The 23,183-nt window shown below is 38.0% G+C and overlaps 2 protein-coding genes across 4 annotated transcripts in view; one reads left to right on the top strand and one right to left on the bottom strand.

The window, feature by feature from the left end:
- Positions 1 to 18,967, bottom strand: part of itfg1 (integrin alpha FG-GAP repeat containing 1) — a 165,002-nt gene extending 146,035 nt beyond the window's left edge. The window contains exons 1-6 of the mRNA XM_084927789.1: positions 18,574 to 18,967; positions 18,092 to 18,173; positions 17,823 to 17,944; positions 16,740 to 16,797; positions 16,371 to 16,451; positions 16,154 to 16,248 (exon numbers count right to left, since the gene is read on the bottom strand). Of these exons, the coding sequence (XP_084783915.1) occupies positions 16,154 to 16,248; positions 16,371 to 16,451; positions 16,740 to 16,797; positions 17,823 to 17,944; positions 18,092 to 18,173; positions 18,574 to 18,754 (619 nt within the window). The 5' untranslated portion in view covers positions 18,755 to 18,967. The remainder of the gene's footprint in view (positions 1 to 16,153; positions 16,249 to 16,370; positions 16,452 to 16,739; positions 16,798 to 17,822; positions 17,945 to 18,091; positions 18,174 to 18,573) is intronic.
- Positions 18,968 to 19,270: 303 nt separating this feature from the next.
- phkb (phosphorylase kinase, beta) overlaps positions 19,271 to 23,183 on the top strand; it is a 94,555-nt gene continuing 90,642 nt past the window's right edge. For 2 of the 3 annotated variants that reach the window (XM_084927750.1, XM_084927758.1), the window contains exons 1-2: positions 19,278 to 19,358; positions 21,946 to 22,032. In XM_084927750.1, the coding sequence (XP_084783876.1) occupies positions 19,295 to 19,358; positions 21,946 to 22,032 (151 nt within the window). In that variant the 5' untranslated portion in view covers positions 19,278 to 19,294. Of the gene's footprint in view, positions 19,359 to 20,132; positions 20,234 to 21,945; positions 22,033 to 23,183 lie in introns of all 3 variants that reach the window. The other variant, XM_084927766.1, reaches the window with a different exon arrangement.

Below are 23,183 nucleotides of genomic sequence, written 5' to 3'. Positions count from 1 at the left end.
TAGAAATGGCACTGCAAAAGGCACGCACGTCATACCCATATGAGTGGGTAAATGATGAGCAGCCTGCATAAACACATGCACACCCACCCCCACACCGCATGGCTGATTTCAGCACATTATTTAAATATCTGAGCGTGCATCTGTGAATTTCTTTGTCATCAGTTTGTGATCCAGCCAATCATCTACAATCAGCTGGGTCTTTCACACTAACAGAATAATTGCAAGTGTCTCTTGCTAATAACATGGTTTTTAAAGCAACAAGCAAAACCGCTCAAGTACCACAGAACAACCAGCATGGTAAACTGTGGCACACAACACCATGTTGCACAATGCTGAGGCTGTGTGGGTATTGTAAGTCTTTGAGCTGTTATTTTTGGGACAAATAACAGCATGTAGCACAAAGGCTGGATGGCTGATGCAGTTCCTATTACTACATAGATGATTTGAACTGCTTAGGACAGGTGTTTGCTGTTTAACACATGCTGGCAACAAAACATGCAATGTGCCTCATGTGGATTTACAATATTCTCAATCACATAAGAGTTAGTAACTGTCTTTTTTTTGTTTAGGGTACTTGGAGAAAAAGATTTTTACTCTTCCTCTCTGGAAGTTATTCTTTTCTGCATTTAGGATCTGAAGCCTGACGTACAATTTTGATCCTAATTTTATGTATTACCACGTGACTAGTTCAAGTGGCTGTTGCTGTAGCTCAGGAAAGGCCGGTGGACCCATCCCAGGCTGCCCCAGTTCCTCACGCAAGATTGTGGACTCCTCTGATGTATCTATTGGCATATGAATGTGTGCATGATAGCTTATAGGCATACAATAAATTGCTGCACAAGTGTGTTCAAATGGTTGAAAGTGACTTTGTAGTAAAAAGCACTTTCAGTATTCAGTAAGAGCAGAAAAGCACTTTATAAGTACCAGTCAATCCATTTACCAAGAGGTTCTAGAGAAGTGATGGAAAGTAAATAACCAAAAAACAGTGGCTGTTGTGTTTTGGTTCCATTTAAAGAGAAGAAGGAAAAAACAGAAAATATATATTTTTTCACCTAAAACATCAAAACCCCAACCTACCAGCTGATGAATTTTTACCTTCTATGATGTGCTTTTTTTGCCACATCATTAATATATTTTCACCAAAAGTGAGTTGGGTCGCAGACTATACTAAGCAAAAAACTTAGCGAAATGGTGGGGATGCATATTAGTGGAATTTCTTTTATAAATATATTCTCTTCCTCAAAATTTCCTCTCAAAGCAGGGATTTATTCCAGTCCAGTCCTGATCATTTGTTTCACCGCTTTTTCAAGACAACAGTAGAAATAATGATTCTCTGGTTTAGACAAGTCGTACATCTCAGGCTCTGATTTGACTCGCCACTGTAACCTGCTTTTACTAATTTATAGCACACCTCCTGCTCTAAATTCAAACTAGGCTGCATCTTTCATGTAGAAAAAGTTCAAATGTATTGTAATATTACTTTACTTTTTTAAACTTCAATATCATATAAACCTTTTCCCCTTGTTAGTACTGAGTGCTTCTTGCTTAATAAACCCTGACAATGAAGATGAAAACATCAGAGCTGAATATTTTAGACATTCTTGTAACCACATTTCATTGGATTGTTTCAGTCGATTTACATGACGCAGGAGAAAGAGAGCATAAAAGAAGAAACTGCAAGGGCGGTCTCCATCAAACTGATGTCGCTTGAACAAGTCATCTGGAGACTGGACTATATTCTATCTGGTCTGTATTCATTCATAGAGAAAATGTACATTTCTGAAGAAACTGTTCGCAGCAAGTGTAATTTAAATTAAGATCTCCAAACTGGAAGGTAAGCACAAGAAGACATATCCTAATTAATAAAAGTAAGAGTAAAAGTAAGTTCCGTTGCTGGTTAAGTACGGCTAATTATAAGAGAAGAGAAGAGAAGAGAAGAGAAGAGAAGAGAAGAGAAGAGAAGAGAAGAGAAGAGAAGCCCTTGAGTTATTCATAGCCTCTCCATCAGATTTGTTAAGGGGATTGGAAGCAATTTAAAGGCCTCTACTGACTGTTTGACTCGAGCAGCATTATGTCTTTCTATTCCATTATGTTGAGCTGCAGTGTGGGGATAAAGACCAGGCTTCCTATTAGCCTCTGTATAAACAGATAGGGTGATGCTAGGTGGGTGCTAAGCCTCTCGCAGAGAAGGAGAACTCTGACATTGAGGAGAATAGACAGCTACAGGCAGGGGCCTATACTATCTATTGCTTTGTCTCACTATCACCTTCGCTCTATCTTTTTCTCTCTGCACACACAAAGTCTCTTATCTGCGCTACTACAGGGTAGCATCATTGCCGCGGATCAAAAGGTGTTATGACTCCCAAGAACAGTAAGCTGAAACATTAACTGGTTTGTATAAATGAATGAGCACATTAAAAGGCAAAATTTCTGGCCAAAGGGGAAACCCAGTTGTAAATGATTAAGCAAACTGATAAGGGCTAAAATGCCTTATCACAGCAGTCTCTCAACACTCTCTCTATACAGCTAGTCCTGTACTGCCATTCCCTGCATTCTCCTAATAATTCATGTTCCAGAGTGAAGCAAAAAATGGCAAAAAAAAAAAATTCTCCTGCCCTAAAAGTGAACAACAAACACAAACACCACCTGCATTTAAAGGGCAAGAGTGGAACCTGTCGGCAGAACATCACTTAGCGCCCATTCTACTGTCTTGAGGACAACCCTGCTTTTTTTTTTTTTTTTGGAGAGCTTAAACTAATTAAAAGGCCCTGGTACTGGATGCTGTCTAGCTATTATGGCTTAGTGTGATATCTTATGGAACTGAATCAGTAAAAAAAAAAAAAAAAAAAAAAAAAAAAAAAAAAAGAAATCTTCTGTGCTATGCTTTTACTGAAATAACAGTTGCTTTTCCATGCAATAAAAACGATCTGTAGGCATTAACCTGGCCTCTAAAAATATCCAGACACAATTATAAAAAGGACCTTGGATGGTCCAGTAGTGCAGCACTATCAAAATATAGTGGAAAGAGCCTCTCGTTTCATCCCACATTTCATGAAGAAAATTAAATTCAAAGACATGCATGCTAGGAAAATTTGTGAAATTAAAGTGGCCATAGGAGTGGATGTTATATGCAAGTGTTTAATGTGAAGTGAATAAAGTATAGTGTGAATTTAGCTTTGAGTGGTTAGTAAGACTAGAAAAGTGCAATACAAGCACCAGTAAACTTCCATTTAATGGTGCAAAAGCAAAGTCTATATATAGAGCTGAAGCTAATTGCCCTGTTAACACCAGTTATATTACTTTCATGCCTGCCACAGCATTAACATACAAATACACACACACACACACACTACACTGGAATACTCTGAACACATCTGCAGGTCTCTTTGTCTTTCAGCACCGTGGAAACCACATACTTAAAAAAAACAAAAACAAAAACAAAAAAACGCATTCATTTGCTTGTGACTCTTTGTGCTTGCAAGTTCACAATTAGCAGCTTGTTAAAAGGCTAGTGCACTTTTATGGGTGGGCTTTTGTGCGTGCACTGATTGACAAGTAAAGTTGGGTCACTCTGTACAAGACTTACATAGTATGCCTCGTACATAGAGTTTTTGAAAACGCTATGTCCAGATGAACAGAATCAACTTTTGTACATAGTATAAGATAATATAATACAGTCACTCCGTCCACTCTTGATATACTCAAAGGTTTTAGAACCCAGACTTCTTGATTCGTATATACTTTTTTCTTTTTCTTTTTCTTTCATATATATACTACCAGCAGACATTTCCAAGTCCAATTCTCAATTTTATAGACCATTGCAGCTGCTATCGGCAGTGGAAAGCGGTTAAATTGAACACTTCCTGTGGACTGGTTTCTAAGGCTGTATGCTCTGACTTCTTTTTCATGACAGCCATCAAATGTTTTCAGCAACTGATACTGTAATAGGTAAAGTCAGAACAATACTGTTCTTTTTTTTAGTAGGTCCAACTTCAACAACTGACATAATAGCCTAAAATATTAAAGGCAGCAAAAAATTCACTTAATTTGTTTGAGCTTTATTTAACAAGGAAGTATGACTCTTAAAAATAAGAAAATCTATCTAAATCTAAAAATGCTCAAGGTTGCTGTATTACCTGGCTTATTTTTCAATGGCAGGGATGCCTGGAGAAAACATGAGTGGTCACAGGGAGAATCTCCACAGAGGAGACTTTAAACCAAGTCTCTCTGTCTGTGAGGCATCAATACTAACCACTAAGCCACCACGCTGCCTGTGTTGTAAAAATCAATTTTGAGGAGCTACAAACTAACACAGTAATTATTTTACTGTCCATTCAATCAGAGCAAGTCAATGACATTTATTACTTAAACTTAGGATTTAAATAAATACATACATACATACATAAATAAATATGGAGACTAATTACAATATAAGAAATAAATTAATATATATAAACACCTTTCACACTTCAATATATAGGTTCTGTGTAAGCTTTCTTTAGTCTTCAAGGGTAATTTGAGGCCAACAACAGCAAAATAACAGCCCCCTGCTTATACCTGTAAAAGGCTTGCAGCAGCAGTAGCTGCGGTTTATCCAGGCTGCAGTGCAGAGTGGATCTGACAGCCAGCAACACGAATGCTGCATTAGTGTCTGATGTGCTGAGTGTTTTTCTGCACGTGTGCTGTCACATCACTCACCACCACTACACTTCAAGCCATTTGGGTTATATGAATGTTTTTAGTGCTACAATTATATATGACTAAAGTAAAAAGGTGTGCAGTCAAAATAGGATAAAGGGTCAGTAAAACCTTGAGAATGGCAGCAAAAGAGAAACAGAGACACAGTTTGAAAGTAATAGTGAGAGAGAGAAAGTGCCAGTCCTCGGTTTCCTTCTTGTCCCTGCTGCCCCTAAGCAGGTTATTTGTTAGCCAGTTACTCAGCAAACAAGCTGTGACTCTCATCCCCCCATTGGCTGTAAAATATGAACGCAGGAGCACAGACACACATGTGAAGATGCACAGCTGTGTATAAGGGTTTATCCTATTAGGGTTGCCATGAAGATAGGCTCAAGGAAGGCTATAATTTCCAACTGATCACATTGTTTTATTTATGGAGGCTAGAGGACAAATGTCCACTTCATGGGTCTTTAATTATAGTGTGTGGGTCCATGTGTGTGCATGACAGAGTTTGGATTATATTGACAGTAATGAAGTAAAATGAGGATAAAACGGAGGATAAATGCACAGTGTACATATGTGCACTTTCTTGTATTTGTGTATTTCGGATATATTTGTCTACAGGCCTGCTATAAGCCATTCTGCAGCCTATCAGTCAGGCCCTCTGTGTTTGTTTGCATCGATCTGTTCCTTCTGTCTTTAACCCTCGGACTGATCCACAGCTCAGCTGGACAGAGAGAGAGAGCCTTTGGCATTCTGAAGGAAATGTCACAGCTGTCACCAGTGAAACAGATACTTTACCTCACTCACTTACAGCGAGGAGGGAGCAGAGACGCAAGGAGACAAGGTTGGTCTGAAAATATGTTGACATTTGAGCCCAAAAGGCTAATAACTGGTGCCTGTTTCAATGCTGGAAGAAGAAAATTATACTAACTAACGCAAACTGGCACCACACTGATAATCTTCTGTTCCCCCAAACCTTTTATACTTTTCCTGACCAGCCCTGTGAAAGATATTCATCTTGGCACCAACTCTGATATCAACAGTTATAGTTTCTCTTTTTGTTTTTCCTTCTTTTTTTTTTTCCTTTTTTTTAATATATATATATATATATATATATATATATATATATATATATATATATATATATATATATATATATATATATATATATATATATATATATATATATATATATATATATATATATATATATGTAAAATATTTGTAAAAAAATTGTTTGTCCACCACTTGTAATCATTTGGTAATTTCTCATCTGTAATACTTCAGCAGCCTTTAAATACTTTTACTTATGAATATAAACTTATTGTTTGGTGTCGTTTATTGGATTGGATGATTGGATGATTGAAGTCTGAAGAAACAATTTTTGCAATATCGGCAATTTAAGAATGATTCATTAATAAACAGGGGTCTTAACACCCTGGCACCCCCCTTGCACAGCCAGTGCGGCTGTGTTGGTCACTCTGACACAAACAGCACCCCCAGCTGATGCTACCAGTTTCAGTGAGGTTGCGATCAGAATTGCAAGTAGGCAATTCCACCCTCTCCACTCCCAAACTCTGGAGGTAGTCTCTGATAATGAGGGGGCAAGTGTTATATTCTTGGAGGACAGCATTCAGTACCAGACTGTGGAGATATAGGATTGCCACTGGTTGCAGAATCTCATCTTGATAGCACTCGGCATTGAGATTGCATCCAATGATGATAAGCCTTGTTTTATGACGGAGGGAGATGCCGCTCCTCACCATCACACTGCCTCCACCAAAAGCTATTACCGTATCAGTGCGATCTAACTGCCATAGGCCAAATCTGGACTCCTCGCTGAACAATGCTAATCAGGTGCCAATCAGGCACCTGCTTGTCAACACTCGGGGTACCAGAAACTAAAAACAAGAGCCTTTAGCAGAATAGGCTATTTAGCATTGGCAGAGACGATTTGACAAGTTTTTCATGGGCACAACCCACATACTCAACTATGCTGTGGAAACATTTAAGGAAAAATAAACAAACTTTCCAATGATATAAGATTTAATGCCAAGAAGCACTTTTACAACAAAGAAATAATCGACCAGACACAAATTTCTTTACTCTTCGAGCTAAGTTTTATATTTGTAGTGAAGAGCTTTCAATTTAATTAAAAAAAAAAGTAAGTAAGTAAAAAAACAAGGAGAAAATGTAAAAATGTTCCCAGTGTAAACATACCTGACAAACAACAGATGCACAGAATATGAATGAGTGCATATAGTGAGTGGCTGCAAATAGACAGGATGTTATATCTGTGATTGTGCATTACAGAATAATGGTCTGTATTTTATGCAGAGTATGTATGCTTATGAAAAACAAACATAGTTGCAGACATCTGCCATCTATTTGATTATGTGAGATCAAAAAGGTCATCCTAAAGAAACGGATGCCTGACACTTGCTCACCTTTAGCCCTTCACAGTTATAGCACACTGAGGTGTCTACTCAAGAATTCTGGCTCTAAAGAATATCATATCAAGGAATTCACACAAAAAAACCTTAAAGGGCACCAATCACAGTAAACTAAAAATAATCCTAAAATATTTAAGATGATTCTGAAATTAAAAGAACCAAACAGTTTGAATCCAGTGTGATGGTGAATGTAATGTCCCTTCACATTGGAAAAACTTTACAATCTTGCAATGTCAGAGTGTCCCTTTAAGAGGTGCAGGGCAGTGGGTAGTGTGCAAGTTTGGTGGCAAATATTCTCTGGCCACCTTCACTGATATGTGGCCCTGTCTCTCTGCTAGCAAGAAACCAGTGGACTGTGAAACGAGCTTTTCCAAACTTGCCCAAAGCCCACAAAGACGATTTACTATAGCGTTGAAAGATAGAGCAGACACAAACCTTTAAAAAAAACATTTGCACTGCTACTATATCACCTACACTTCACTTGTTAATGCAGTGAAAAATGACAGTAACTTTTTCCTCTCTATTAAAATGTCTGAAACAGACCAAGAGGGTTGAAAGAGCTGCTTCAAAGATGCTCTTCTCTATCAGTGTTTTTTCCCCAGAGGCTACAACATGGCTGACTTGGTAAATTAGTCAAAACACTTTTAATAAAGAATGAATGCCGTCAATCAACGTCAAAGCAGCTGCACAGATTTTACACAAGTACACATACTACAAGCATCCATACAAATGTACACCGTTACTTACACACAATTCTCAGCTCCTACGCAAGTACATGCACCAACTCTCACACAGCCGCATACAGGACCATCAATAAACTGTCTCAACATCATGATGCTAGTTCTGATATTCACAGTATACATCCACAACCTTCCCTTACAAAACTACCCCACACACGCCCAGATAAAATGCAAAATCCGGGCCAGGAACAAAGTATAAAGCTCTGCTGAATAAATCCGTCTCTAAGCCAATATGTAGGCCTACTCCACACTGTGTGACTTTGACCCCGATCCATCAAAATGGCTCATTCACAAACATGGCAAAACACACAAACGCAGAATGGAGCCACACTATTCCCAGAAAAAATAATCTCCTAAAACCATTACAGGGAACAACGTAGGTGCAGTAGCTATGGGGAAGATTATGGCCAAACCCTATCATACACACAGACTTTCAATCCTATTTTGTTCACAACATTTTTTATGCTAAATGTGTATCTGTCTGTGAGTATGTGCGACAAGCTATAAAAGCTCATTACACAGAGTGGAACCAAGTGTGTATGTGTGTGTAAGTGTGTGCATACAGTACATCAGTGGAGTGTCCCAACATTAAGAGCAATGAGCAGTGTACTTGCAATAAATACACTATTGGATGTGTCTATTCCAGGTTAAGCAATAACATTTGCAAGGGGCACATTACATATTAAGATTGATAAACACACACAAAATATGCAAACCTAAAGTGTCACAAACAAGGTTGGCAGGACTTGTCAAAACCAACCATGTTTGTGAATTTAGTAAAAACATGGAAAAAAAAAATCTCAACAACCTTCCACGGCTGAAATCCAACCTGGGACCTTTCATACACATCGTCAAACAATCCGTCACCCAATACATGCTTTAAAGAGTGTTCTTTGAAAGCAAGTACAAAAATGCCCCTCTTTTCGTCGGCTATTTAGCATTCCACACTAATGAAGGCAATACTGCCATTTAGTGACACTGCAAAATATGCATGTCCACAGCTCCTGTTCAGTTAAAGAAACAAAGAATCAAGGTGTTTCATGCTGGGAACTTCATTCATATGTTAATTGGTCAGCAAAGTATTTCACTAGGGATTTGGGAAAATCAAGTGATTCACATTTCTTCCCACTGACAATCTGAGTGAATCATTCTGTACCTAAAAAGTTAAGCAGGTTATCTGTCATATTATACAAAAAATTTCCATCTAGAGTTCAAATGACTAATACTGGAATATCGGAATATTTAAGCAACTGGTGGTGCTGAAAGACACATCAAGGGATCCCCAAATTTATTAAGATTCATGCTCTGGCTAAAATGGATATATGCAGCAAATGTCATGGGTACTCATCCAATAATAGCTAACACGTTTCTCCAAAAGACAAAAATGTCAATATTCTAAAGGTCAGTAAGAATTATTCTTAGATACTTTCTTCAATATTTTACTTTTCTTCTAAAGTTTGCAATATATAATATATATAAAAGAGGTAATCCCATATTTAAGAAATACCTTAACATGACTTTCACTCATTCTTTTAGGTTTTCACGTCTGAGTATATTCGCAGGCTACGGTCATGGACATGAATGCCACAACACACCGCTACCACACTTCAATTTACAACACAACTATTCAAAAAGACTGGGCATTTATTCTCAGTTTATCAAGTTACTGCAAATATGGCAGACATAGTACTCCCACAAACCAGACCCGCCAACAGTTTTTGTGGTCTCTTTATTTTGGGTCTGTAAAGTTAAACTATCTGTTTAGTTAAGCTTAGATGAATATCAGTGATGTTGATCTTTTCGTTTGTAAGACACCTACATGAGAATTTCAAATCCCTTCATACTAAATGCACTTTGGGCACAGGTATTCTCCAAAATGCATGACCTTCAGTGTACAGAAAAATAAAGAAGGGATCCATCCTGTCATTTTCTTCCAATTTCTTTAAAATTAGGGTTAAGGTTGGGGGTTGAGCCTATTCCAGCTGTCACAAGGTGAGAGGTGGGATACACTCTGGACAGGCTTCCACTGGCTAACACAGAGAAAGAGACAACTATTAACACCTACGGCCAACTTAGAATCACCAATTAACCCAAGGTGAATGTCTCTGGACTGTGGGAGGAAGCAGGAGTAGGAGGACAACACAAAACTACACACAGAAGGGGACCAGCCAGCCAGGGGATTCAAACTCAGAAGATTCTTGTTGTGAGGTAAGTGCTAATCACCACATCACTGTGCTACCCATAAAAATGAGAAATACTTTATCCCATATTTAAGAAATACCTTAACATGACTATCACTCATTCTTTTAGGTTTTCACGTCTGAAATATTCCTTCTCGGAAACTATTTGATAAAACAGGGAAATATACAGGGGAAAAAATACTTTTCACATAACAAAAAGACACAGCAGCAATAACATGTTGCATTGGTTGGTTGTTAAAGCTTAAAATTTCTGTAATATCCTTCCTCACTTAGTGAATGTCTCTCTCTTGCTTTCTCTGTGCAAGTGTCCTGATTCTAAAATGGCTATTAAAAATGCCTCACCAAATGTAAACTTAATCCCTGTATAATCAATTCTTCTTCTTGGCCACCCTTGTTAGGTGGCAAATCTGTTCTCTCCCCCCACCACCACATTATTAGTCACACAATCAACAAGCCACTTCAACACAGAGGTAGTTTAATTGGATGCTGCACAGAGCATTACCATGTCCGTTGCCTAGCAATGGAGCCTTATGCTGGTATTGCCGTCTTTGTGCATGTTTTTGCCCTAAAATGGCATCTAAAATTACCTTGCAATTACTACCTTTCCCTCAGACAAGTTCTTATCATGCTCCTGATACCTCCTTCCTGGCGGTGCTCTTTTTGAAATGAAGTGATGTGGCCCCTGGAGGTTACTGTGATCCTCTACGGGAGACAGATCTTATGAGTGTGAATACTCCCACAGAACATCATTCAAAAGATAAGGACATCTCCTGTAGCCATTTTTGCTATGATGATTACGGAAGCTTTGATGACCACGGAAGCACCTGCTCACATTGGCTGTCTATTTTGTAAAGCTGGACCTCCTGGCTGTCCTGTAAGAGCGGTTTACCTGTTAATTAGGTGTCACTGTGGTGACAAGTAATCAGAAGAGAACATCTACACCTACAATGAAGTGCTTAATGACAGGCTTTCTTTTGTGATTCAAAAAATAAAAAAGAGAAATATACTGTACTTTTGTTTTGTGGCATCACCCCTTTTAAGTGCTAACAAATAGTAGCCTGAGGACCATCATTTTGACAAACTGGTCTAAAAAAATATATGTGGTATATCTACATAATTACATTTTAATACACAAAGTTTACACAATGAACTCTGGTGGAGAAACTAAATAACAAAAAATGTCACTTTGTTAAAACAGGCGTCAGCTTCCCAAATGTTTTACGAAAGAGATGAATTTACTGGAAAACAAATGAGCATGAAGCTGTTACGAATGTGTTGCAGTTAGAGACAGAGGCTGGGGGAGGATGATGGCAACAAAAGAGATGATGAGCCATTTGCAATGTGTCACCGCCAGGTTGGTTGGCTGAAGTGCCCAATAAGCAAGCTAAATGAGGCCTTGACACTGCCCAAGTAACTATTTCTGACTCCTCCCCCCCCCTTGCTGGCAGTGCTAATGTAGGGAGGTCACCCAATACACTACTATAGTGCTGTTTACAGGGACACTGCACTTAGATTGGGGTCATGACACAGCCCTGCAACAGCCTCAATCCTCCTTGAACCACACTAACAAAATACCTCACTGTAAAATAAGATGCTGAAGAAAGCATCCTTTAAACAGCAGTGCTGACACAAAGTTAAAAACAGAGTAAATATACTGGGTGACCAGTTTTTTGGGCTTTCTTAGTTAGATTTATTGCGAAATACAGTAATATAATAGTTATTCAATGTCTGTTACCTTTAAAAAACCAAAAAACCCTCATCTTTCAATCATCTGCTTGACATGTTGATCGACATGTTGATATGCTGCTATTAGTAGCTTAAGTAAAGGCAGGGGCTTTAACTGAGCTACAATATATGAAAAAAAACCTGCAACCTGGAGTTTATTTTAGGCTTCATGAATTCTTTGTTCTTCCATTTTACCTACGAAGAGTGTGCTGAGCAGAAGTGGGAAGTAACAAAGTATAAATACGTAGGTGTCTGTACTTTACTTGAGCATTTATTTTTCTGACAACTTTTTATTTTCACTCTCTACATTTTTATACAAATATCTGTATCTTCTACTTCTTACATTTCCAAATTGAATTTGTTATTTTAGGTTTCCACAAATTTAAGGGAAGTTTTTATTTCTTAGCACTGTTCACCTTCCAAATAAAGCGAACAATGATGCATAAAAGACAATGCTATTTTTGCATCCAGTGCAATTTATAATTTCTGCATAATCTATAGCAGATGTTCATAAGGCATGGTCTTGGTACTTCAGCATCAAACTAGCATTACCAAAGAGGAGCGAGTATAAAGGGAATAATGTTTTTTTTGTGCCAAGTAATTCAAAATGCAATTTTTCTATCAGCTCACCAAATATTGGCAACCACATAAACTGTTTCTAGCTAAAGGTACAGTTGCTAGGTTTATCAAAACGGATGCCAAGCGTCTTGTCTGGAGGGCACTAGGCAACAGTCGTCACTTGGGCAATGCCATACCTACAGTAAAGCATGGTGGTGGTAGCATTATGTGTGGGGGCATTTTTCAGCAGTAAGAACTGTGAGATCAGTTCCAGAAAGCTCCAGAGAGCCTGTATCTCAAACCAAGGCAAAGGTTTATCTTCCAACAGAACAGTGACACTAAGCACACAGCGAAGTTCATAAAGTGATGGCTTTGGGATCACTCTGAATGTCCTTGAGTGGCCCAGCCAGAGCCCAAATTTAACCTAAGTGAACATCTCTGGACAGATCTGAAAATGGCTGTGCATCAATGCTCCCCAACCCACCTGATGGGGCTTGAACTTCCCAGAAATAGGTGTATATAAATGATGATGTAGTAGTATATAAATAGGCGCAAAAAGACTTGAGGCTACAGTAGCTGCCTAAGGTGCTTGACTATAAATAATGAATTATGTCAAACATATTATTAATATCATAATAGAATATGAATACGTAAAAGCATCAATGTCACTTTAAAGACAAATTTATTTTAAACTGGCTAACTAACAGGATCCAGATTGTCTTCAAAACTGATTCTCTCCCTGCTTAAGCCGCACTGTTATACTCCAGCCGGTACCGCTTAGAGGAGCAGGTGGTCGCAGCAGACAGCGAGCTGAGCCATTCTCAAGACTCACCCACTGCGTTGCTCACCCCTCCTCCCACCCTTCCTCTGCCCTTTATCTTTCCAGGCATCCTTTTATTTCAAACCATCCATCCTTTCCGGCTCAGCTTTATCACTCCATCACTTCCTGCCTACTTTCCTCTCCTCTCTCTTCCTCCATCTGCATGCCCCCACAGATAGCAGCAGCCAAAGAGTCTGACATCGACCAGATGTACACCAAGTGTCCCCCCCCCCCCACAGGTTCTTCTCTCTAAGCTGTTTCCTTGCATTCACCACAGCAAGTGATTGTAGTTGAATGTACTTGACAAGTCATAAGAATTTACTATAATGATCACTGTCCTTGTGTGTTTTCTGTGATTGCACATATGTACTGCAAGATATGACTACCTAAAGCAGAGAACCTAAAAAAAAAGTAAAAGACAGGCTGACGTGTAGGCCATCACTCTGACAGACAAGCTGCAGCACACTTGATAAAGAAACACATTCTAATTTGTATTAAAACAACCCCCAAAAAACAAAGATTTTTTTTTTTCAATTCTGCAACAAAAAGGGGAAATTTATTGACTTTCTCCTAATCCCTAAAGAGATTAAATATGAATTAAAATCTTCTCTGGTTAAATTGTGACAGCCTTGGGAAAAACCTCATAGCTCAAAAAGATACCTGCAGTGAGTATGACATGACTAAATCCTTTCTGATTACCTTAAACACAAGGATTAGCTTCCAGAGGAAAAACAAAAATCCTCCCATAAGTATAAGTGACAGCGCTACACTTAGTGGGCAGAAGGACAGGAGTGAGATGCTGTAAAACAAGAATGAGGTGATTTCTCCATTCACTGGTGAAGAAAATGACTGTTCCATTTTCCCCTAGTCAAGCTGAACTTGTGGCATTAAATATATTTTGGTCTTTTTTTCCCAGTTCCTCAAGTTCTCTCTAGAAAAAAAATAAAATAAAAAATACATCTTTGCAGAATGCACTTTATGAAACAATTCAGCTACACCACATCTGCATTTTATGGAGATTTTTGGAGAAAAATGTACCAGTTCTTTTTTTTTTTTTTTATAAACACTAAATGTATTAAGGAGATTATATGGATTTTATGTCTCCAAACACCAAAAGGTTATGTTTGCAGCTGTAAGAAGACAGCGATTACTGTGGTTTACAGTAGGCAGGGTCTCCGTGCTGCACTGACTGATACAAATAAATAGAAAAACTGGCATTATGGACAAAGTCACTATAAATAAGTAAAAACTAACAAATTATACATTTTAACAGCAAAATGATTTTTTTGGGGGGGTGGGGGGGATGCTTACTTTTCAATCAATTCATAAGCTTTACTAAATAAAAGACTATAAAAGACTCAGTCTCCAGCTTGACCTTCTAATCCACTGAAACAAAGGAGACTCAAGCGGGACTGATTTTACTTCATGCAGCACAAGGAAGGATCCAGTCACTGACCTGGCTGAGAGCTTATCAGCAGAATGAGGGCTGCTTTATTTCCACCTACCTCTTTCTGCAGTTACTTTTTTTGGATCCTCACCTATTCTTTTTGCAGTCTGCTTATCTATTGCTTCAACTCAGTGACACTCAAAAGTTAATATATGTCAAATTAAGACATGTCATTAAGGTATTATTTACCCCCCAAAAAACAGATTTATTTCTTTTCCATTATGGACTGTGCAGTATATGAAAATCAATCTAGTTCTTGTATATAAATACAGATCTCAGAAGTCATGCTTTAAAAGTTCCTTACACCTTGATAACAGGTATCAATCTTTACACCAAAACACTACAAGGACACCAGCAGAGGAATAAGCCACAAAACAGTGTTGAAGAGATTTAGGTCTCAGCTGAAACTGATCATAGGCCAACAGAAATGGAGCAATATGCTAGCAAGAAGGTTAAGTGAAAGGCAACACTGCACTTTTAGAGTGAGGTGACCATAGGCAGTGTTTTCAAAGCCAGGCTTTATGTAAACATTATTCACGCTTGGGGTCTTGTATGTTCTGGCTGTAGGAACCAGGCCCTGTAGGAGGTTTTCTAGAGTTGTTTTTATGGGAGAAAAAAAAACCTACCAATTCCAGGCCACTTCTTAGTGTGCCATAAACCTATGCCCAAAGGGCTTGGTTAAACTTGCTGCAATCAGTGGTGGTGCAAACCTATTCCATCCTCCCTTGGGTCACAATGGAAACAACATCTAAAAGGCTTGATTAGTGGGGAGTTTCTGTGAACTCCCAACCTCACACATGCGCCAGCTACAGCATTGGAAAGGTTCCTCCTGGATTTTTTCCACCTTTTTTTCCTCTTAGTAGCTGTACTCAATTCCACGTTCAAGGTTATCAAACACCTGTAGTGCAAACATGCAGTGACACAAAATGTCTCAAAATTATAGAAAATGAGATCCTTGTAGCACCTTACTGTACAGTGTAAGCTCACTTTATCAACCTGCTGAACGATTTGAAACAACAGATGATTTGGGTATATTTTAGGCAAATCAGGAGGTGATTAGGGGTAAGAAATTTGTGCAGTTAAACAAAGCAATGCATTTGCAGTGAAGGTGAATTATGCCGGGAGATCACAAATCATAAATTGAGGGAAAACATTTCCATATTGTTATGCAGGAAAAATTATTCCACTACAGAAACAAAAGAAAAGTCCCAACATGAAGCCAAAGATGACCAAAAAAGAAATGAATAAAATAATACTCATTTAGTTTCATTTTAATTTTTTTAATTTATGTGCATGATACATCAGTAAAGTATCATAGACACTTTTGCAATATGCAGTCATTTATGATCGAAGTTTCTCTGATAATTTCCCTTAAGTCAATGTAACCTTTCTACAAGGTTTTGTGACAGCTTTGAAAACATGCAAAGCTGAAAGACTTGATACAATTGACAACATAAGTGGTACTAAGAACACCAAAGCATTTTACAGTTGTTATTCATGCTTAGGCAATGCTTAAACATCAGACTTACCAGCAGTGAAGTCCTTGTCGAGGTCAATGAAAGCATTGGAGTGAGGCGTACGCATGGCGCCAGTTAAACTCAGTGCTTTGCTGCACACTTCAGTCCTAAGAGAAACCAAAGTTATAAAACAACCAAAGAATTTAAACACAACATAGAATTGAACTTCAGGTGTAACAGCACTAGAAATAAAGATAGAAAACTCTTAGTTTGGAAACTTTTCCATTACCTTTTGGGGAGATAGCAGACTACACTATCTGACGAAGAGCTGATGACTCCAAAAACATCTGGAATCATGTCCCCATTAAAACTGTGAAAAGATTGTTTTTCTTTTAATGAAAACAACACTTCAGGGGAGACAGAGATCACCAAAGTAGTCATTTTGAAGGACTTCAATGATGAGGGAGGTAAAACATGAGGTAATGGTTGCTAATATATTGGAAAAGTTAGATAAGATTTATTATTGAAAACTAAGACAAAAAAAAAAACTCTGTAAAAACCAAGTTTGACTAAAAATGCACAAATGGAGCCAAAAATCGAAATCAAGCAAATTATTTAAAATTCAAAGCAATTCATGTAAATTTACACTGATACTTACTCCATGACAAGAGGTTGATCACTAAAGGTGTAATTCAGCTTAATCCCCCCTCCAATATCTGCACAAAATGAAGAAGGTAAAAAGGCCTTGAGTATTAATGGTTAGACAAGAACACAGAACAGAAATCACTGGTTTTGCTTAACTGAAGTCAACAGCTACAAATTGCTAAAAATAGCTAAAGCTTGAAATATTCATTATGCAATGGTTTTTCTTGTATATATATTCTGCCTGTAGTTCAATAAAAAAGGAATCCCTAAACAGAAAATATACACATAAAAAAAGAAACTAAAAAAAGAAACAAATCTGAATAATCAGGTGATGAGCTTCTACTGGCATTGTATATTAAGCAAAAGTTGGTAACATGTGGAAAATGAGGTATCATTTTTATTGATCTAGTTAATGTTTATTGTTTTGGACTGAATGATGATAGCCTATAAAAGAAAAAAGGACAGCAGTTGCTAATAAAATTAACAATCTGTCTTTTAAATTACGGTTTCCCAGTGAGTCATGATATTGTGGCAGTGACCCTCCAAAAGGTCCTAAAAGTGAAACATCTATGCTTTCTTCACTGTAAATTACTGCAATACCAACTCTAAAATAGCAAATGGAAAGTTTGGCGGGCAATGTACACATTTTGTGATTTATGTTACATCATGTGTTGCAGCAATGATTGATTCACTAAGAATTATTGCGTTGCAATAATATGCCTCCATCAACTCGTAATAAAAGCAGTAAAATCTGTGGTGAAATTAATATGTGTGGATACAAAGTTTAGTATCACCAATGACAAATCTGAGCAAATGCATAATCTTGACAATGTTTTGCTTCTGTTGTAACAAGTGGATAGAGAGGCCAAGACTTTCTGTTCTCTCTACCAACCATTGTTTACAAATGCAATTTAAAAAAAAAAATTAAAGTATCATCAGAGAGAGAAACAGTTTTTGAGTTTCCATTTCAGCAAGCATTGATGATTGTCGATCTCTATGTGTTAGTCCTGGGAGAGACTCGCGACTTGTCCAGGGTATGCCTTTTTCCTGTGACAGCAGGGCAGCATTTGTAAATAAATCACTATTAGAGCTGTACCTAATGTCTGGTTGTGCCCCCAAAAGATGAAAACTTCTGTTTTCTGGCCATTCTTAGCTGTGAGAAGGACATCCATCTGAGAGTCTCCATCATAATCTCCGGGAACCACGCTGGTGATGTCTCTGAAACAGCAAGCAAAGTACTGAGTAAACATAATGCTGAAGTGTGAGTACGTTCAGTTTGTCAGCACTGAACATACTTACAAGCATAAATTAAGACCAGTGCCATAATAAAGCTAATGGAGTGAAATAACAAATACATATGCATACTTTCCCAAAATGTTTTTGGCTTGAACTTTGGGCTTGAAGTAAGGTGGTTTGGAGTCAGCCAAGAATATGACCAAATCAGACTCTGAAACAAAAAGAAGACAATATAAAGACGTGCAAAAAAATGTAAGTTTACTTACTTTCCATTTAAGTATATATTTTTCACAAGTCATTCTGAAATGTCATTGCAGAGAAAACACAGGTGAATTTAATAAAAATACAGCAAGACCAGGCTAATTCCCCCCCTCTGGCTGCTATGAGATGTTTAAACTTCGGTTTTAAAAACAGAGAAGCAAACAAAAGCTACATTGTAGCTCAATGTGTAGGTAAAAACGCATGTTATATACATTAATACATGTCAAATTACATTTTATATTAAATTGATTACATTTAGTGTTTTAACTCAATATACATAATTTGTGCAAACTGTTAATAAGAAGCCTTACTGACTGTTTGCTGTGTGAAGTGTGGATGAGTAAACCTACTTTCTTTGATCGTGAAGATGTCTGTCTGTTTATCCGAATTAAAATCTCCGAAAGCTGCCACCGTCCCAAAATTCCCGGGACCGAAAAGGTCGGCCGTTACATCTTGAAGAGCAAATGTGTTATACTGTCCCCCCAAAAGTAACAAAAACGCTAAAGTGATTAATTTAAGCGTCCAAATCATCTTCCTGTCAGTGTAGCTCCCAACAACAACACTGACTGTAATACGGCGCACTGCTTTACAGCAGAAGGAAATGGTAGCTTCTTTTTAAGTAATTACACATAACATTTAACGGCTTTAAGCATATGTCGTGCTCTTTTATTTCTAGTGGGAAAAGCTGCAAGTAACGTTTAGAAATAAAGATAGATAATATGACATTAGAATTTCCTTATTTACGTCAGTGTCGTGCTCCCCGAGCTATTTCACAGCTATCAATTTACTGAGAGTTACTTAGAAACAAACCGGAAACGAAGAAAACTTGTGTTCATAATAAATTTGAGACATATATTAACCATTAAATGAGTGCGTTAATAAAAATAAATTCAATATACACACGCAAAAGATACTTTGTGGAAACACTCGGGCTTTATTTACCAGTAAGCCACGGCAGAATTTAGCCTTATGATTTCTTACCCTATGCTGAGAAGCCCGATTCGCGTTTTATTTTGAAAGAAGCTACCGGATACACCTTAGCTTTGTAGCTATTATAACATTTTCACAAACATGGCGAGCTTAGCAGATGTCGGGTGGAAACTCTTGGAATTTAAAGCCCGATCAAAGCGATCAGGTCTGACATAACTTTGCATGATCTTCTGCATTGTGACACGCCCGCTTTTTCTGTTGTGCTTGCAGTGCCTCTGTACGTAGTGCCTCTGTTCTGCCCGTTTTAATGTGTCTACTGCACTGTTGGTAGAAGCATGAAAGGTCAGAGGTGTAAATGTGAAGCACTCAAGAGCTATTTTAAGAGCTTCTCATCAGGTCGCTGTGAGATCTCGCCCATAGTAAAACTGTGCTGCTGTATATTACTGTGTTAAACTGTGTTCCTGAAGGACTGTGCGGGCCTGTGAAAGCTGACAGGTTATGCTACTCTTGCGCTGGGGGAATGTGTCGGATATTGCACAAACGTTACCTAAACTCTTAACTGTCGCCAGCTGTAAGAAGCCAACCATTTTAATTAAGAACTACTGATAACCATCTACTTTAAAAGAGATCTTGGTGTGAAAATTGTGATTTAACAAGAGGTGCATCCCAGTGTAGCCTAATAACGCAGCATTCTGAAAGCATACCATTTAGAAGTGTATGTTATGAAGAATAAAGTGTAATAATTAGTCAAATTATGTCCTAATATAGTGATGTAGTCATTTAAACTATGTATTGCCATCTCTAGTAATTCATTATAACTCTACTCTTCATCACTCATTTCTAAAGAAATACAATGGATTGTAATTTCTTGCATGTTCTTGATCATTGCCGTCATCCCAGGATGTAATTCGTTGTTGATTCATGCACGTCTAAAATTGTAACTCTCTGCTACTAACTCATTTACTGTGAATTGCTGTAGATTTGTGATTTAGCTGAGAGACGCTTGGCCTTAAATTCACCTTTTGAGAATGGCCGGTTCGGCTGCGATTACCAAGCTTCACCGGACAGTTTACAGACTCGGTAAGTAGTGACAGCAGATCTGAGGGAAACAGCTGAAGGGGACATAGGTGACGATATCTGGACTCTAGACCATATACTTATTTCACGATTACAGGAAAACGTATGTTGTGAATGTGATCATCCTATTCTTTCAAACAGCAACCCAGAAAAGTTCAGGTCAGAACATTTTTTTCTGTGTTTACAAGAAAACAAAACAATCTCATGCTTGGACTGTTGGGAATTCTGACGTGCAAAGTAGAGTATTACCCATAATCTTCTGTAATTTCACACTGTTGATACAGTGTGGCTTATGTGGATTAAACTCAGAAGAATTATATTGCTCCTCCACAGTAAGCATGAAAGATCCTGATATGGCACAAAATGAATTTACAGTATTAATGAAGTCACTGAAGTTAGTCAGGGGATTGTTTAAAACCAAGCAAACACTGACAGCTTACATTTGTCTGATCTCATGTTAGAAATTAAAATTGGAACATTGTACTTCCTTCGTGCCTGTTTAAAGTGTTATCTTTAAAAAGAGATGGATTGGCTTTGTCCCCAGCAACTTTTATGCTGATGGAAATTATGCTAATTTCAGTAAGAATGTGAATTTCAGTAAGAATGTGAATTTTTCAGTACCTGTGGTATTGACCCAAGGTCAAACCTATTAAAATGCAAATCTCAGCAAAGTGAAAAGTGTCTGAAAATAGAGAAAGTCTAACAAATTGGGGCTTCCCTCAAACTGCTACTCTCTCTCAGTTCAGAGGAAAATGTCTGCTCACGAGTCGCAGTATGAATGTTTAGCTCAGGGCTTGAATATCATTTTGTGTGCTGAGACTTTTGTGAGTCTCAGCACAGATGTGTTGCAGTGAAAAACAGAATGTACTGATAGCATGTGTGTATTGTTTCTGTGTTTTGTCTGCTGCCTGTTCTTGTGTCCCAAGCTGACAAAAGCCGTTGCCAGAGCATTATCCATTCAGGTTGTCTTTGTGTACATACAAAGGTTTGTCCAATAGATATGACAAGTCATAATCTCTCTAAAGATAAACAGAGTTTGGTGGTCAAAGGTCAAACTCACTTTGACCACTCAAAATATGCCTCAAGACATTATGTGCTAATTCTTACAGTCAGATAGAAAATGTCAACACTTCTTTATTCTATCCAAAAGTTCAAAGGTCAGCTTTACTGTGATATCACAATGTTTGCAAAAACACTTTTTGTCTATTGTGCAGTGCCGTAACACGGAAAAAGACATGGAGATTTTGGCGTTATTTCATAATTCGGTCTCAACCTTTCTGCATAACCTATGGCTGTCGGAAGTCTCTTCCTGTTAAAATGTTTTCCTTCCCACCATCGCAAAATACCACTTATAGGATGTTGTTTGATTGTCGGGGTTTTCTCCAGAATACTGTAGGGTCTTTATCTTATATTAAAAAGCCCCTTGAAACAACTGTTGTTGTTATTTTTGGCTATAGAAATAAACTTGAATTGAATTGAGATTAAATCTATATTACTGTATAGATCAATGTAAACATCAACTTTAGTTTGATGGATACATACAACCACAAGCCTACAATTTTAGTCTTCTTTTTTAACTGGAAACATCCAACAAAAAATAAATGTATTCTGAAACTGTTGCTAAACTTAAACCTCTAAAGAACATCAGTTTTGGGAAAGCTATTGAAGGACTGTGTTTGCAAGTGTTTGTGTTTAATATGTATATTCTTCTTCAGGCTCCATCTATGAACCTCTGAAGCTGTCAAATCTCCAGCGGGAAGATGAACCCCTCTGGGAGAAGCTGGACCGCTACTACAGTGCAGGTAAATACATTTACTCACTCTTTGGAAGCTGCAGATTAATAATGTAAAGATGTGTAGAAGAAATGGCAATCAGAGCAGTTTGCAGGCATTTTGGTACTTTTATGGAGGAGTCTGATCATTCACGTGTAAAATTTTTCCCCTGATGTAATTTTATTAATTTCCACTCAATTTCTGCCATGTCATTAAACATAAGAGAAACTAGTCCCTGTTATTACTTATTACAGGAACATTAGATCGCTAATTTCCCATAGTAATTCCAACATCATCAAGTTTATGAGTCTTTGACACCCACATAATCTACACAGTATCTCAGTGGTTTGACTTCATCTTTTATGTTCTCTCACTGTATAACTGCAGTGCACATTTTAATCCTGCACTGAAATTAGTGGCGGCTTTTAATATTTTAAAACTGCGCAGAAAAAGTTTCTACATTGTCTTAGATCAGAGGTTCCCAAAGTGTGGGGCCCGCCCCCTAAGGGGGGCGCAAAGCCATTGCGGGGGGGGGGGGGGGGCGGTACGAAAAGAAAAAAAAAGGAACGCTTGGACACTGCTAGCATAATGGACAGGTTTTTGACGGGGCACAAACACAAATGCAAAGCAGGAGATGAAGCATCGCCATATGCTTCCTAACATATTTGAAGCATATCTGCCCTTTAGCTTCACCTGCACAAGTGCCGAGGTAGGTCTCCCCTGCAGAATTAGTTTTCCCTGCGTCGGGAGCACGCACTGGGCTCTCTAAATCACGGACAAACAGTATCCCACATTCTTGATTTTTAGTTCACAAACACTTCTTGTAATGACTAACTACTCCTGACATTTTGGAGATGTTAGCTCTTTATACAGTAAAGTTACAGTGGGATACAAATAACATCAGCCTGATCCTGCCATGATTTGTTCCCCGGTTCAAATCACGGACAAACAGTATCCCACAGTTTTTTGTGTTTTTGAACCCATTTTGCACAGCAATGTTGAATATTATTACACAGGAAAAAAAACAACTACACGTAAAATAATCACACCGTGATGCCTCTGCCTTTGTAAATGGAGGGACAGTAACTGCATGTAAAACCTGCAGATAGAGACAAAATACTCTTAATCTGACTATCTTCCATTCTGCAATTCATCTCATGTAAACAATTACGTGGCGCACA

The sequence above is a fragment of the Perissodus microlepis genome, chromosome 1 (genome assembly GCF_051167445.1).
Source record: "Perissodus microlepis isolate ML-2025 ecotype Zambia chromosome 1, ASM5116744v1, whole genome shotgun sequence".
Classification (NCBI taxonomy): domain Eukaryota; kingdom Metazoa; phylum Chordata; class Actinopteri; order Cichliformes; family Cichlidae; genus Perissodus; species Perissodus microlepis.
This window is presented reverse-complemented; position numbering and strand designations above follow the sequence as displayed.